Source organism: Pinus tabuliformis, chromosome 2_1 (assembly GCF_031772625.1).
Source record: "Pinus tabuliformis cultivar Carrire ecotype Pingquan chromosome 2_1, CPIR1, whole genome shotgun sequence".
Taxonomy (NCBI): domain Eukaryota; kingdom Viridiplantae; phylum Streptophyta; class Pinopsida; order Pinales; family Pinaceae; genus Pinus; species Pinus tabuliformis.
Genome location: NC_142299.1, coordinates 181,231,807 through 181,249,493, shown reverse-complemented (window position 1 = coordinate 181,249,493; position 17,687 = coordinate 181,231,807). Strand labels below are relative to the sequence as shown.

Here is a 17,687-nt window from a genome sequence, read left to right as displayed (position 1 = left end):
TGCAATCTTTCACCATATGGCAAAATTTCCCACAATAAGAGCATTTTCAAATCCTTAACTGATACCTGGACCTCCACTGCTTCTACCTTTATTGAAACTTTAGTGTATTTCCGCAGGTCTTATTGGCATTGTGTAAGCAGCTTCTGTATCCTACACCTTTGGAAGCGTGTCATCTGTCACAAACAACTTGATCAATATCATTGCTTTTCAATTTTGTGTCAAAAATTTCCTGCTGCTCCTCATCCACAGTATATCTTGTGGCATGCTGGTGACTACTTCTATCAGACATTTGAATTGAAATATGGCAATCATTCTTTGCTTCCAGGCATTGAACTCGTGACCATTAAATTTTTGGGAAGGATTCAACATTATGTTGGTCAACCCTGCCATGTTTCTGCCAGTTAAATTAAAAATTTTACAACCTTAAATGGAGTGACTTCTCACTATGTATGTTGCTATAGCTATTGCTTTTTTGGGAAGGATTTAACATTATGTTGGACAATCTTGCCATGTTTCTGCCAATTATATTAAAAAATTCACAACCTTAAATAGAGTGACTTCTCACTTTGTCATTGTATGCTGCTATAGCCATTAATGTCCAGTGTCACAGCGCAGAACAACACTTCTGCTGTTATTTTGCACCACCAATACAACTACACCATCTTGGCACCAATCCTATACAAACAAGAAAAAGATGCTATCTACAAACAAAAGCTTCAAAAGGTATGGTAACTGGCAAAACAAATGTAGTACTTCTGTGTGTTTTTTTTAAAATCTGTGTTGTTGTGAAAATGTTCTGCTGTGCCACTGTCTGTCTTTAGTTTGCACAGTCATCTGCACACTCTTGTATGTCTACAAATCTGAGTGCGGTGTCCTTCGTTCGCTCAGATAAAAGAACATATGTCTCTGCATGTTGGAACATTTTCTGGCTAACTTGTCACTATGTGAGTAGTGATTGTCTGCTCACATTGGCTTCAGATGTGCCTGCTGCAGTTCCAGTGTGTCTGTGCATGTTTGCACTCTTGTGACAGTCAGGAGGTCAGCTTTGCTTGCATACGGTTTACATGTGTCAGGCAGCTCAGATGTGGCTGCTGCAGTTACAGTGTGTCCGTTCATGTTTGCACCCTTGTGCCAGTCAGGAGGTCACCTTTGCTTCCATGCTCTTTACTCGTGCCAGGCATCACTGTGTGCATACAGATTGGTGACACAGGGTGTTTCATGTTGGGGGAGATCTCTGTGATATGTGTCTGTTGGGCTTCCCACCTGTTCTCTGGCACATGTGTGTGCCTATGCATTGTTAGCCTTTCATGTGCCTCTGCACTCCTGTTGATCCATCAGAATCCTGTTCCTGTCCCCTGTTGCAAAGTTTTCAGCACTTTCCAGTGAATATTTCTCTTTCTCGTGCTTTTATTTTTAATTTTTATCATAAGTTTATAACTTACATGTCATTTAATCTATTAAAAAGAACTTATAATAAATCAGATTTGAATTCATTGCAGCATGTGCCTCTGCTATGGTTCACACCTCACACCTCCGCTATGCGTCACACTTTGTGCCTCTACTTGTGATTTGCTCAACGTGTGTGTTAGTCTCATGCCCTTGGTTGGTGTTATGTATACTGAAGTTCTTGGCTTTGCCTTGTCCTTCATTCAACATTGTGTATCCCTGGATACACACTTATGTGGGTCTGGTACCATGTCAGAATTACGCAAAAGACAAATGCAGATAGGAGAGAGGAAACTACTTCATTATTTATTATTATCAATATGTAATATCTTATTACATAGGTTCATTCATGAGATGAGAGATGTGTCTTGTGAGTACATTATGTAACTTCCAAGTCATAACTTTAATAATCTTATGACTTAATTAAATCATAACGCACTAGCTTTATTACATGACAAAGTAACTTTATATTAAAGTATTCCTAACATTAATTCCTAAGGACAAGATATGACAGTTGTAAAATATGTACTCTTAACATGAGCATTTTGGGAAGTTCAGTTTGAACGTTCAACTGCGCGTCTGTTGATGGCTAATGGATTAGTCTATTTTCATGAGGTAGTGTATCACTGCTGGTCCCTGGAATTAAAGCTCTTATTAAGTTATTTCTTGAATTTCCCAGTAGTATCTACAGTTTGTGATCTTCTCAAGGTTTGGACAAAAAAATGATTGGAATTATATGTTTGGTTCTTTCTAAAGAGATTTATATTCTATTCTCCGCCTTTTAAAACTTAAAGTATTTTGTACAGGCATTGGTGGATTTCTTGTGCATTATTTACTGCACATTATGAAATATGAATCTGTAGGGATTTTATCACTGTTTTTGCGTAGGAGTCATTTCTTTCTGAGCTTGTGTCCTGAGTTATATTTTATTTTTCCTGATTGATTTATTGCAGGTAAAAAGGTCTCCCAGAAGCGCGATGAGCTTCATCTGCTTGTAGAACATTTTAATGTAAGTGATTGATAGTGTTTCTGTCTTTCACCTTATTGTCAAATCAAGTTTTTTGCAGTTCTATACTTGGATGTTTTGTCATTATTATTGAGTGGTCAGTGTCAGTAATGTTTGCTTTGATACTGTAATGCTTCCACTCATAACAGATGACAATCTGTGCACTGTGTTTCGATGTTGGATTTATCTACTGCAAATCTCAGGTTATCATCCTAGGCTTAGCAAGTCCATCTAAGAACAGCTTTGACAAACAAGTTGCTCCTCTTACTTTTTAGTCATAATAAATTCGAGGGACAATGTCTTTAAAATTCTTAAACAAGGTGAAACATCCTCAAGGTTTCTAATGTACTTGAAGTGTTAGATTTATACAGTTGCCCCCCTTTTGGGGAAATGCATACCCCACATTGGGGAAATGTTCTCCATGTGTTTCGGGGGATTTGCATGAATGTTTCCCTAGGCGTCCCTTGGCCCCGGAGAACGGGAAACATGGGGAGCGCGATCACCACCTTGGGCAAGACGTCCTTATGGAACATTGGTACTTTTTGGTCTCTTTAGAAAATCTGCCCGTCATCTCTTCCTAATGCTCTCTTCCATCCACCATTTTTGTTGCTCTGTTCTCATTTATGCTAGATTTCTTATATCTTGTCCTATTTATGCTTTGAGAGGGGATAACTAATCTCATTTATCTTAGTTGACACCTATCTCAATCATGAGATGTACGGCTAAGATTAAATCCTATTCCAAGTCACTACTGTTCTTGAATTTCTAGAATATTTCATGTAGATTCCTAAGATTTCTTGACATCAAAACATTAAACTTTCACATCTTCTTCTATTTTTTTGAAGCAAAATTATAAGATAGAATTAGTGATCACCTTTCCATGGTGTTGGGAAAGAAATGTCTTGAACCACTGCTTGTATGTTCACATTGAACATGTGCAAGAAGTTGTTGTTTCAGCTACATTTCTCAACTCTCAGGTTTGTCACTAAATGCTTCAAACTTCTCTTTTGCCAAGGGATTGGTAAGAAATAGCAAATAGCTATTCATCTCTTAGAATATACAGGAGCTTCATTGTTGCCTTCTGAATCTTGTCTCATATGAAGCTATATTTAATCTCCATGTGCTTAGACCTGTCATGAAACAATGGATTCTTAGAAAGTTTGATATAAATTTGATTATCATAGTAAATGATTGTGGGGTCCAACTCTTGATTATCACAGTAAGTGATTGTGGGGTCCAATTCCGAATTATAGAATCTTGTAACTTGCCAAGCTAAATGACATTACATCTAGTAGTACTAGTTGCCATGCATTTTATCTCTATTGAGCTATGTGCCGTAGAAGTTTGTTTCCATTGGACTGCGTTATCATCGCTGATCGCAAGCTAACACAACACTTCAAGGTGCTCTTCTTGGCTGCTACATTACCCTCCCATTCTGAGTTTGAATACCCTTGCAACTTCACTTCACCATCTTCAAGGTATCTCAAACTCCAATGCACCTGTCAATTATTTGAGTTCATGTTTTGTTGCTACCTAATGCTCTTGCCTGGGTCCCACCAGGAACTAACTCAAGATGTTCACAACAAAACATATATCTGGTAATAGTGTTGAGCAAATGCGACAAGGAATCTACAAGTTTCTTGTGCAACGTGGGGTCTACTAACTTTGAATATGAAGTTGTCACCTTCTTTAGATACGCTATAATGGGTGTGACCATAGGTTTGCAGCCTTCCATCCGAAATTGTTACACGATTTCTATTACATAATTACTATGCCCAAGGGAAATCTCGCTTGGTTTCTGCCAAACCTCCAAACCCAAGACATAATATATCATGCCGACATACTTCATTTCGAACCTAGCTGCCGTGTTTGCTTCTTTGTACCTATAAGATGTTGAGAAATGTAGCTAGTATCAGTCTTCATAATTGCATTTGAGTCATGATGTAATGTATTTGTCAAAAAGAAAGAAAAGAAAAATTTATTATAAAAGAAAAATTATTTATAAGCATGGGTTTCATGCTTTATTTATTTTATTTCTAGGTCAAAGCACCCATTGAGTGCTTCTAGGGTTTATGTCATGAGTCACAGTCCTTGTCATTATGATCTACACCCTTCTTGGGCTTTGTATGTCAAGATTTTTTATTTTTTTTAAGTCAAAATTGTCCATTATGCCTCCTCCACCATGTCAGCCTGCCCTCCAGTCAAGTCGGCCTCATTGAAGGAATTCAACCTCACAGAAAGACTATAAAAGCAATGCAATTCAACCTATTTGATCATCCATCCAATCAACAAGTTCGATCTGCAATTTGAAGTGAAGAAAGAAGTGCGAAATACCTAGAAAAGAAGGAGACACTTGTCAAGCAAAAGGAAGCCGAAAATCTCTCTTTTCTGCCACATGCAAATTTCTGGGTTGCTGCAGGAGGGTCGAAATCTGAGTTTGTTGCAGGATTGAAGTAGTTTGACTTGAGTTGACTTTTGGAGTTTGGCTAATCATCTTGGGAGGCTGACTTGGTGGATTGGAGGTCTTTATCTTGGTCAAAAGGTCTTGGTTGTCTCATTTGATTTGGTTCCATAGAAGAGAAGATAATTTTTGGTTTTTTCCTAAGAGGAGGGGTTTTAGCCCTGGCTGAGAGCCTATATCCTGTGTCTTTGTTGTGTTGATCTTCATGTACTTATGTTTTGGTAGCTGTTTGTTGATAAGAAGATATATAAGAAGATAATAATAATTCAAAGATAATCACAACTAACTATCAAGGTAAGAAAATCTTTCTGCCTTTTGATTTTCTAACATGGTTTCAGAGCTAAGGTGAAAAAGAAGGAAATAGGCAGCTAGAAGATCAATAGCTCTCATCAACTTAAGGAAAGGATTCTAGAGAAGTTCTCAAGGAAGATCATAAGGAGAAGAGAAATCCATTCAATAGAAAGAAGGAAAGTGATGAAAGGTAATTGAAGGCTTCAAAGTAAGTACATCAATGGTCTCATCAATGAAATCTGAGAACAAGTTTCAAGGAGCCCCTAACTATAGAGCATGGAAAACAAGGATGGACCTCATCCTTGCAAAGAATAAGGTATTGGAATTTGTACAAGGAAAAGTCAAGGAACCTGCAAGATGAAGCTGGAAAGGAAAAGTACAAAGAAACTGAATTTCTTGCCATGAACTTGATTGTGGATGGAGTGAAAGACAACTTGATTCCCTACATATCCACACTAGACTCTTCAATAGAAATATATGATGCTCTCTCCAAGTTTAAGATGTGTACTTACCACTACTTTTCTCAGTGGGATGTGTTTCAGTATGTGGTAGATTTCAGATTGCAGTTTTGATAGACATATTTTACCTAGGTAGGTTGGTTAGAAGTCAGACATGGACTGTTACGATGTGCTGAGGAATTTTGACTAGTTTCCCATCCTTTTTTACTATTTTATTCTCTACTTTCTTTCCTTGACCTACAATTTTGGAGTTGCTTATGAGATGCGATAGGCACTCCTTTTCGCTGTTGTCAAATATTGTTTGTAGTTCCATGGACCCTTTTTGGTATTGATATAATTTCATTTCAGTTTATTTATTTTGAAAAGTAGACTGTATGAAGAAAGTTGTGCTGTTTGGACGTTTTTTCTTTCTTCTTTGTTTCCTATCTCGATGTGCCTTTTATTTTATGTATTACATCAGTATTCCGTATCCATTATATTCTATGAAAGTTATTGTTATGACAAGAGTATGTTCTTTTAAAAATGCTGGTCTGAGTCCTTTGACATTTGGACGATGTTTGGATACTTCTGCTGCCTGCATTATCTTGTAGTTGTAATATTTTGCATCATTATGACATTGAGTTGCTCCAATTCCTTATTTTGTATGAATCTTTCTACAGGTTGATGTTGAAAATCAATGTGTTATTATGTCTCAAGATAAAAGTTTGGATACTTTTGCATGATCTCGTAGTCATATGATATTTTGCATCAACTTGAGGTTGAGTTGCACTAGTTACTTATTTTGCATTAATCTCTCTACAGGTTGATGTTGAAAATCCATGTGTTATTATGACTCAAGACAAAAGCAGGGAGTTTCTGCACTCAGGCAATGATAAGGAGAAGTTTAAGGTGTGGCTAAACAAAAGTTAAGACAATGGCAATCTAGTCTATAGAGGATTCAAAATATATGCATGCTTCTTCTGGTTAGTTATGGATGATATAATGAGAATTATAATAGGAAAGTCTGGAAGCATGTTTCTCTAGAATCTCATTTACAGCAGTTTTGTTTGTAATCTGGCCTGGCATATGTTGACTTTATGTGTGGTAAGCAAATTATTGCCATAACTTATTCTAAACAACTGTAAATTGCTTCTTTGCACAGTTTTTCTTTAGGGCCACACTACTGCAACAAGTGCATGATTTGTTGAAGAATATTCAGAACCAGCTTGATACTTCAAGTGCAATGATTGATGAGCTGGAAGCTTCAATTAAACCCTCTGTAAAAGAACTTGAAGAATTGCAGGAAAAGATAAAAAGTATGGAATATGTTGAAGAAATGTCACAACAAGTTCAGCCTTTGAAAAAAAAGCTAGCATGGTCTTGGGTTTATGGAATAGACAAACAAATTCAGCAGCAGACGGCTAGACTTGAAAAGCTTCAAGCACGGATACCAACATGCCAAGCGAAAATTGACAAGCAGCAGGTATTCGGCTCTATTTGGTTTTGATCTATCCCGGTAAACAAAAGTGCACTTTAATTTTCAAAACTCACTATGGCTAGTGCCAATTAGTAAAAAATACATCAAACTGTGTTGAATATTGATGTTATGTGCAATCTCGTGTTGTGGTTATGCATTGTTTAGTACTTATACAGATCAATGTGACATGGAACTAACCAAGTATCTTGGATGGGTCCAATAGTGTAATTGTGTATTTCCACTTACAAATTTTTCCATTTGTTTAAGTGGGGTCTTATTAGCAACTTACTGGGAGTATGGACATGCTGGATAAATAGCCTTTTTTTCCAGGCTTCTATTACTGAATAGCCATCTTATTATTTATAGCCTCTTAAGCTAAGTCACTTGACATGGGGACACGAGAAACACAAGACACACAAATTTGAGTGTCCGACACGGGGCACATAGACCCTCCGAAACAGGACACGTAGGACATGTTATATATTATTTTATACTACTACTACTTCTATATAAATATTTCAATGATTTCATATTACAAAATTCACGTTCATGATACAAAATCAGACATAGATCTAGATTCTACATTGTAAATGCTAAATTTGTAAGTTGTACAATGTAACATTATGCATACTAATACAATTGTGATAGATTCATCAATGATCCAATGTGAGAAAGACAATAAACTGCAGTTTTCTCATTAAGTCATCAAAATCAAAATGTGTTACATAGGTAGTAGGTACTGAGTCCTGAGGACTCCTAACTAGCAATGCCAATGACAAATAGAAATAGCAAATACAAAACAACTAAAGGTAGTAGGTAGCTCATCAATCATCATCATCAAATTCAGCATCACTGTCATGGTCACCACTGCTCTTCTCTGCTGCCTCCTCCTCCTATATATCCAATGTAATCTTTGCATCTGCTGGTCTGGAGGATGACCTCTCAAGAGTATCACCATCATCAAAAGTGACAGACTCTAGCACTGGCTCGTTAAGTTCCAAGTTGGGCAATGCCAACTCAACATTGTTGTCTAGACTCCAAACCCATATCATTAGGGAATACATCCCACATCTTTGTCTTTCCCTTCAACCACTCATCCCTCTGCCTGTAATTAAGACTAGGGTTGGTGTGCACATACACTATTGTATCTGCCCTGGATTGCTCAATCCTGCTCTTCTTCACACTATACAAATTCCCATATGTGCTCCAATTCCTCTCGCAAGAAGAGGATGAAGTAACCTGAGAGAGGAGCCTCATGGCTAACTGTTGTAGAGGAGGGCTTGTTGCCCAATGAGTTGTCCACCATGAATAGGGCTTCTTAGTCCCCCCATATCTAATCACATCATAGCTTGCAAATCACCCAGTGCCAGTGGAAAACTTTGCAAAAACATCCTCCACCTCATCAAGGGATGCTTTATCCTAAAATACTTGCCTCAATGCATCCTTCCTCCCTGTGAAATTTCACCATCCATGTGAGGAGGGAGTCTGTGGGAAGTTCCACCATTCAGCCACTCATGGTTGTATTATTTTGGGTTCAAGGAGTTAGCCAAACAATGCAAAGGTTTGCAATTCTTGTCCCATCCATTGACAAGAATATCCGTATGGTGGTGAAGAAGGCCTCCGATGATGTTTCATACTCAAGGCACTCACTCTGTAAAATAATGGTCCTTACAAACTCAATCATGGAATCCCATCCCTCTTAAACCTCTCCTAGGATTGGTTGGTTTGTATTTCCAAATCGTAGCAAAACAATGATAGGATCCATTATCTTAATAGTGAGATCTATCCTCTTCCACCAAGCATTATCTAACACTGTGTCCTTGGCTTCTTTTGAGGCTACTTGATATGTTTTTCACCAAAAAGTTCACAACTCCGAAATAAGCATGGCCCCAAGACTAGTCTTGACCACCCTTAACCTCTTCATCATAGCAAAACAATGATAGGGTCCATTATCTTAATAGTGAGATCTATCCTCTTCCACCAAGCATTATCTAACATTGTGTCCTTAACTTCTTTTGAGGCTACTTGATATGTTTTTCGCCAAAAAGATCACAACTCTGAAATAAGCATGGCCCCAAGAGCAGTCTTGACCACTCTCAACCTCTTCATCATAGCAAAACAATGATAGGGTCGATTGTCTTAATAGTGAGATCTATCCTCTTCCACCAAGCATTATCTAACACTGTGTCCTTGACTTCTTTTGAGGCTACTTGATATGTTTTTCGCCAAAAAGATCAGAACTTTGAAATAAGCATGGCCCCAATAGCAGTCTTGACCACCCTCAACCTCTTTATCATGATGAATGAAGAGGCAAATCGTGTATTTGCAATCTTCAACAATGATAGATGGGTGTACTCCTTGTAGATTGTGAGGGCATTTGTATGGTTTTGTACAAAGTTGTGGATATGCCGTGCATCCTCAATAACACTTCCAATCCAAGGCACATCAGGAGCAATAGTTTTAGTGCTAAATTCAGGGAATGGACAATGCAAGGTGTTCAAAATACTTGTGGATATTTAGCTTCCAAAACCATGTCAGCAACCTTGCAAACAGGTACATTGTCTGTAATGATTTGTACACAAGAATCAACACCTACATCTTCAATAACTTTAATGAACAACTCACCAATATATTGTGCATCCTTGTATTGTCGAAGTGCATCCACTCATATTAAGAAATCTGGTCCATTCAAGGAAGACACCATGAAGTTGTTTGAAAATTTTTGTGGTGATGAACTTGATGTTGTGGTGTCGGAAATTGTTCCATAGTAGACATTTTGCATTGTCAATGTTTTGAGTCTAAATCAAGAGACTAAAGTCAAGTGGAAGAGACCAAGTATTTTAATTGTTGTTGGATGAGTTGTCGAATCCAAGGGAATACTCCTTGGTTAATTGTTAATTTTGGTTAACATGTTCTTTGCTTAGGACAATTACGTCAATAATCCATGATAGCCCATTCTCATTGCAATCACATAAACCATTATTATATTGACAATAATTGAAGAAAGAACATAAATCATAAATGTCGAGGGCAAGTCAAGACAAGAGAACACCAAAATTGGCTCAAGCTAGAGAAACCCCCAAGATGGGGAAAACCCTTGATCAAATCATCTTATTAGTAATATCAAATGTTCAGTAGAGAGAGAGAGTACAATAATTTAGAGTCCAAAGACTTGCCATAAAGAAGATCTTGAATCACTGCTCAATCAATAATGTAGATCGGGCACTCTGTCCATAAAGATCAAATTGTACTGCTGAAGAAGGTTGGTCTAGTTAGGGCAACTGTAGTCCATAGTAGTCTAACACAACTGGTCCAAAATTCCTTCTTTCTACTACGGCCTTGCCTGTCCTACAAGATGCTACCCTTTGATGGCACCAAGAGCTGGTTTATGACTTTATTTCTGCGTCCCATCCTGAAGCAACAGTCCACCACAAAGGCTGCAGTCATGCTCCCTAAACCTCCTGACCAATTGTTGTTCTTAACTCAAGATAAGGCCTCCAATCTGAAGCTCTAGGGCTTAGACCCTTCTGCATTCTCTTGAATAGACTTGCGGCTCCTAGTGGGATGCTTCACATATGAAATTCATACCCTGGAGGTGAGACATCATCTGCGGCCCAATCAAATGAGGAAGAACCCTCTCCAACCATGCATAAATAGCCTTCAAACAAGCCTTAACCTACTCTACTCTCCTGCTGGATGGATGCGGCTCTCAACAACCTTAAAGGGGACGCAAAACAAAATTATGTCTTGGCCTTGATGCAGAAAACCCCAAAAAAAAAACAAAACCCTCCTTCGACCTGCTACAAGAACTCGGCTCCCTCAGACTATTATCCAAGAAATTCCCTGTGTAAAATGAGGGAGAAGGTACCATAATATATACAATTTGGTGTAGGTCATGGAACGTGTCCATTGGGCTTGATGGATCGACTTAAGAATGAGGTCGACCTTATAAATTTACTTGGGAGAGAACATAAATTAAAAAAAATCCATTTTCGCTTGTTCAAACGAGACAATCTTTATATCAATTTGGCCCTCTCGAAGTGAGGAATTCAATGCTGCAAATATCTTCCTCATATGAGCTGTCCAAAGTGGAATTTGGCCCTAGTTGCCAATTTTGACATTCCCTCTCAACTAGGGAGAAGTCCACCTACCAATCCATGCCATCCAGTCGATATGAACCATCTCTGTCATCTCTGCTCTGCTCTGTTGAACACTGATATGAATAATAAAGAAGAATCAATCGAGAGTGAGTCATAAGACCTTGCTACTCTCTACTGACAAAAGTCAGTCCATATAACCAAAGAGTGAACTCCAATCAGACTTGATCCCAAGTGATCAAGAAGAAGACAATGCAATGAATGCATCCTAGACATAGGGAGTACGACAATACACGATGCGTCCATCGGTAGTGTTATGGTCCCTATCCCCTTTCCCCAACTCATTGACCATATGAGAGGTATTTCCCATGTGTCTTAGACAACATGGGTAGGATGATGTAGGAACACCAACAAGGAAGGAACATATCACATCCTGCTCATAATCACAAGTAGGGAAAGGATGAACCACATCCTACAAACACATATCACAACCATATGTAGGGAAAGGATGAACCACATCCTACACGCATGCAAACCACCAAGCGTAGGGAAAGGATGAACCACATCCTACATGCATGCAAACCAACAATAGTAGGAAGGATCCTACACATGGGGAAAGAATGAACGACATCCCACCGACATGTCAACCACAGATTGTATGGAATAAGCATCCTACATGTGGGGAAAGGATGAACCACGTCACACTGACATGTCACAAATGTCTATTTGCATCTCCCTTTGGGGTATCCGCAGGAGAAGGTGAACCACTCATCTTGCTCATATGATTGTCATCAACAATAGGGGAAGGTGAACCACTCAACCTACACACAACACATGTATAGGGAGTTCTTCAAGCATGAAAGCTTCAAGTGTGATGCACCCCTGCAGTTTCTTTTACTAGTATGATTGCAGGAGCCAAAGGTACAAATGATAGAGAGGGCCGAGTTTCTTGAAAAGCTGTTTGATGTTGATTCATGAAGAAATGAACGAAAAGATGTTTGATATATTTGAAAGGCTGACATAGGGAAGTCTTGGTCAAAGGGTCTTGTGTATGTTTCAACTTGACTTGATTCTATTGAAGAAGAAGTTTGACTGGTTTTTCCCTCAAAGAGGGATTTTTCCCTGACTTAGAGCCTATCTCTGGTGTCTCTATTGTTTGCATTGTGATCTTGTTCGACATTTGTCTTGATGATGTACAAAACATAATAATGATGTTGAACTAAAGTAATAAGAATCACAAGCACTTGTCAAAGAATAAAAGAAATCATCAATAAAACCCTTATCATGCACTGACCTAGATTTCTCAACATGGTATTAGAGCTATGGTCTGTAGCATAAGGGCAACAAAGATCACTCTTATGTGAAGAAGAAAAAGTTTTCTTGCCTTCCTTTGAAGGCCAAACTCCCAGAAAGAGAATCCGAGCCCTAAAAAAACTCTTTTCTGGGCATATCTTCAACCCTATACCTCTGTGATTAGGCTGCATGTATGAACAAGTCGAGCAAAGAATTTAGAGAGTATAATAATGACATCTTTCTTAAGGGTTGAAAGGCTAGATAAATAGCCTCATCAAGGACGAGTGCTTTGGGAAGAGGAATGTTAGGTCCCTATAATACTAGTGTATTCCCCTTATTGAAATTGTTAGTGTAGCCCCCTATTGTTATTGTTGTGCCCTGTAGAAGCCCACTATTGTTATTGTTGTGCCCTTACATTATTATTGTTATGTCAGCTCTGATTATATTGTGACCCCTTAAACTCGTATATATACCAAGGAGGTCTTATTATTTGAATCATCCAAGAATTGTTCATTTATGTAATGTAAAGGAGGTTACCCCATCGAAGAGGCTAATTTTTAAGTCGTTGATGTATATTTTCTTCTATTTTGTGAGCTGGTTACATATCATTTGGTATTAGAGCTTTGGATTTTAGGGTTTCGTTTTTCAAACAAATGATCTTGGCATTTTTGCTATAATTTTTTTCTACAATGCTTCAAAAGCTAAAATTGCAACCACGTGGAGCTGAAATATTGGTGAACTTTGTGTACAAATTTCAGAGCTTGGTTCACTATATTTTCAGAGATATGATCCGAAGAAGTTAGCGTTTTTGCAAACTCCAAAATTCAACTTTGTGTATGGATTTCAGAGCATGGTTCACTATATTTTCAGAGATATGATTTGAAGAAGTTAGCGTTTTTGCATGTTTTAAAATTCAATTTGAAACATGTGACCTAGGGAAAATCGTCATAACTTTCTCTCCGAGCATCATATTTGAATTTCTTATAAAGTGATTGAAAGTGCACAGACGATAGCTTTTTGTATATCATTTTCAAGGCTGGAGGTCGAAACAATGACACGTGGCACTCCGTACAAGTTCTCTCTAATGAATCAGTCTATAATAAGGTCATCGTGGGAGATTGGGCATAACTCTTTCTTGAAGAATTCAATCTCGGTCTGACTTGTGGGGTTGGAAAGAAGACTCAGAGGGCTACCACAGGATGAAAGTTTACCTTGGTATCCGAAATTACAAAGAGCTCCTAAAAAGCAAGAAAATGTGTGTGTGTTTTTTTTTAAATTTGTATAATTTTTATATGAAAATCCAGTTGGAAGTGATTCAAAGGGCATATTGAAGCGTAGATATCAGTATTTGGTTATTAAATGCCTCCCAAACAAAATAATTCTAGACCCATTAAGCCCTCAGAAAGCTCTACTATGACTCGTGCAACAAATTTCGTGCTCACAAAGAGCAACCAAAGATGAATTAAAAGGGGACATAAATGGATTAAAAGGGGATATGGATGGTTTAAAAGCAGAAACAAAAGGCGACATGAATGGTTTAAAAGTAGAAATAAAAGCAAACATGGAAGGATTGCAGGAAAAGTTTGACAAAGTTACTACAAGAAATACTTCCTAATGGCAAAAAGGTATTCCATGAAACTCATGAAGAGAACACAAGGAATATGATTTATGATTTTAGAGACTACAATGTTGGGTTTAAAACCCACCACATTCCAAAGATCGATACGATGAAGTTTGATGGAAAGGAGCTGGTAACATGGATACTACAGATGGAGCGATATTTTGATCTTCATGATGTGCAACACACACAAAAGGTACACATTGCATCTTTATATTTGGAACCCAATCAGTTTGTATGGTATCGATGGCTTTGTTCTTGTAAACCACTTGTCACTTGGTCAATTTTTACGGAAGAAATGATAACACATTATGAGGATACAAAGAGCAACACTTTATTTAGCCAATTGATAAATCTCAAACAAAAGGGTTCAATGGTGGAGCACATTGAGGACTTCCAAAAATTGAATATTAGGGTAACTGACATTCCAAAGGAGCATAAGATTGATGTCTTCATAGGGACTTTGATGGATAACATCAAACATGAAGTTTTCCTTTGGGAACCTGATTCATTGGAGAAGGCATTTAGGTTGGCAAGAAAAGTTGAAAGCAAAATTATGGAAACAAGGAAGTTTGCCACTTACAACTATAAAGATGGAGGTGTTGCTGCTCATAGCCTTCCATAACTTACAAGGTTGGCACCACAACAATTGGAGGAAAAAAGAACAAACGGACTTTGTTATGGTTGTGATAACAAATACACTAAAGGTCATAAGTGTGCTCAGAAGAAATTATTCTACATAGATTATGAAGAGGAGGAAGAAAAGAAACAAGAAACATCAAAATAGGAGGATATACACCAGGAACCAACCCCAGAGAAAGAAGAAATGAATTTGACCATATCTTGAAATGCATTGGCAGGAATTACCACTCAAACTCTCAAGATAAAATGACATATCAAGAAGAAAAATGTAATAGTGCCGATTGATTCAAGAAATACCCATAATTTTATTCATTGTAAGATAGCCAAGGAATTGAATTGCTTCCTATATCCAGCACCAGAGTGTCAAGTGATGGTTGCAAATGGAGGAACTATAAATTGCTCTAGAAAGTGCCATAATATCAAACTAACCATGGGAGAATATGTATTGAATAGCCCAATGCTTTCCCTTCTAGTGGGTGGTGCTGATGTTATACTAGGAGTCCAATGGTTACAATCTTTGGGGACGATAATTTTTTAATTTTCAAGAATTTTTCTTGAATTTTTTTGGGAAAGGAAAGGAAGTTGAATTAAGGGGTATTGCAGGGAAACCAGGGAAGATAATCAACTCTAATAGCATGACAAAGCTTATGAAGAAAGAAGAACGGGTTGTAATTACACAATTATGCTCACTAGAGGTTCAAACATCGAAATCATCTTTTACTATAGATCTTTGAAAAGTCTTGGACAATCATTCCAAGGCATTTGAGACTCCGTAAGGCCTCCCACCTATTTGTGATCATGATCATGCTATTCATTTGATTCCAGAAAGTGTTCCTCCAAACATCAGATCTTACAGATATCCCTATGTCGAAAAAAGTGAAATTGAACGTATGGTTACAAAAATGCTAGAGGTTGGTATAATTCAGCCTAGTCAAAGTTCTTTCTCTGCTCCAGTAGTATTGGTGCACAATAAGGATGGATCATGGTGTATGTGTTCGGATTATAGGGAGCTCAACAAGCTCACTATTAAAGATGGATTTCTCATTCCTGTCAATGATGAATTGTTGGATGAGTTACGTGGAGCAATTTACTTCACCAAGTTGGATCTTCATTTTTGATATCATCAAATTAGAATGAAAACTGAAGACATTCCAAAAACAACATTCATAACTCATGAGGGTCGTTATGAATCTTTGGTCACGCCTTTTGGCCTTACTATTGCACCTTCCACATTTCAGGGTTTGATGAATTCCATTTTCAAACCCACCCTTAGAAAATTTGTGTTAGTATTTTTTGATGATATACTAATTTACAACAAGTCTTGGAAGGATCATGTTCAACATGTTGATAGAGTGCTCAAACTATTGGAGGTGAAACAATTATATGCAAAAACCTCCAATTGTTTCTTTGGAGTACGAGAGGTGGAATATTTGGGTCATATTGTATCTCATGAAGGTGTTAAGGTAGACCCTAGCAAAATTAAAGCCATTAAGGAATGGAAAATCCCCACATCTATAAAGCATCTGCGAGGATTTCTCGGATTAACAAGGTATTATCGCAAGTTTGTTAAGAATTATGGGAGAATAGCAGCACCTCTAACAACATTACTGAAGAAAGATGCATTTTCTTGGACCCCAGAAGCAATGAAAGTCTTTGAACATATTAAAGAGGCAATATGCCAAGCACCGGTCTTAGCTACACCAGACTTCGCAAAAACCTTTATTGTGGAATGTGATGCCTCAGAAAATGGAATTGTTGTTGTTTTAATGCAAGAAGAAAGACCTGTTACTTTTGAAAGTCGTCCAATCAAGGACATGTATATGTAGTATGTACAAACCTATTTTTGAGAAGGAAATGTTGGCAATACAACATCCACTAAAGCAATGGCGACCTTACCTAATGGGAAGACACTTCAAGGTAAAAGGAGATCATGATAGTCTTAAATACTTTTTGGAACAAAGATTATCTTCAGTTGAGCAACAAAAATGGGTCACAAAGATGTTGGGTTATGACTTTGAATCATCTACAAAAAAGGGAAACAAATTGTTGTAGCAGATGCACTCTCAAGAAATGATGAGGATGTGGAAGCATTGGTTTGTGCCATTTCTATTATCCACCCTGATTGGATAATCGAAGCAAGGGATGAATGGAAGAATGACAAAGAGGTGTGGACACTCATTCAAAATTTGCAACAAGATCCCAGTTCATCTGATACATTTAACTGGAAAAATGATTCATTATGGTACAAAGATCGCTTATATCTTTGTAAGAATTCCCCACTCAAGCAAAAGATTCTTTTGGAATTGCACATCTCCCCCTTAGGAGGGCACTCAATATTTTTAAAAACTTACCATAGGGTCAAGAGGGAATTTTTCTGGGATGGCCTTAAAACTGATATTCAAAAGTTTGTGGCAAAAGGTTTGGTTTGCCAACAAAATAAAGTTGAGACAATTAAGACCCCGAGTTTGTTACAACCTTTACCCATTCCAATTTAGCGTTGGGGCGAGGTCTCAATGGATTTTATCACAGATTTACCCAAGTTTGAAGGAAAGAGTGTCATCATGGTGGTAGTTGATAGACTTACCAAGTATGCACACTTTTTTGCATTATCTCATCGTTTTAAAGCTAGTACAATTGCTACTGCATTTATGGAAACAATTCAAAAGCTACATGGAAACCCAAAGATTATTGTAAGTGACAAAGATCCCATTTTCATTGGAAATTTTTGGGCAAAATTATTTTCTTGTCTTGGTGCTCTATTGGCACATAGCTCATCCTATCCTCCTCAATCTGAAGGGCAAACTGAGATGGTAAACAAATGTTTGGAATGATATCTTCGTTGCTTTGTATTTGATAAACAAACACAATGGGTCAAGTGGTTACCTCTAGTTGAATGGTGGTATAACCCTTCCTTCCGTA

At 37.7% G+C, this 17,687-nt stretch overlaps 1 protein-coding gene across 2 annotated transcripts in view; it reads left to right on the top strand.

The window, feature by feature from the left end:
• The window catches only part of LOC149199309 (structural maintenance of chromosomes protein 6B-like), a 423,580-nt gene that overhangs the window by 12,932 nt on the left and 392,961 nt on the right, over positions 1 to 17,687 (top strand). For both annotated transcript variants that reach the window (XR_016253762.1, XM_089402377.1), the window contains exons 2-4: positions 2,400 to 2,455; positions 6,464 to 6,550; positions 6,804 to 7,124. Coding sequence is in view for 1 of the 2 variants with exons in the window: in XM_089402377.1 (XP_089258503.1) it covers positions 2,400 to 2,455; positions 6,464 to 6,550; positions 6,804 to 7,124 (464 nt within the window). In the remaining variant the exon portion in view is untranslated. The remainder of the gene's footprint in view (positions 1 to 2,399; positions 2,456 to 6,463; positions 6,551 to 6,803; positions 7,125 to 17,687) is intronic.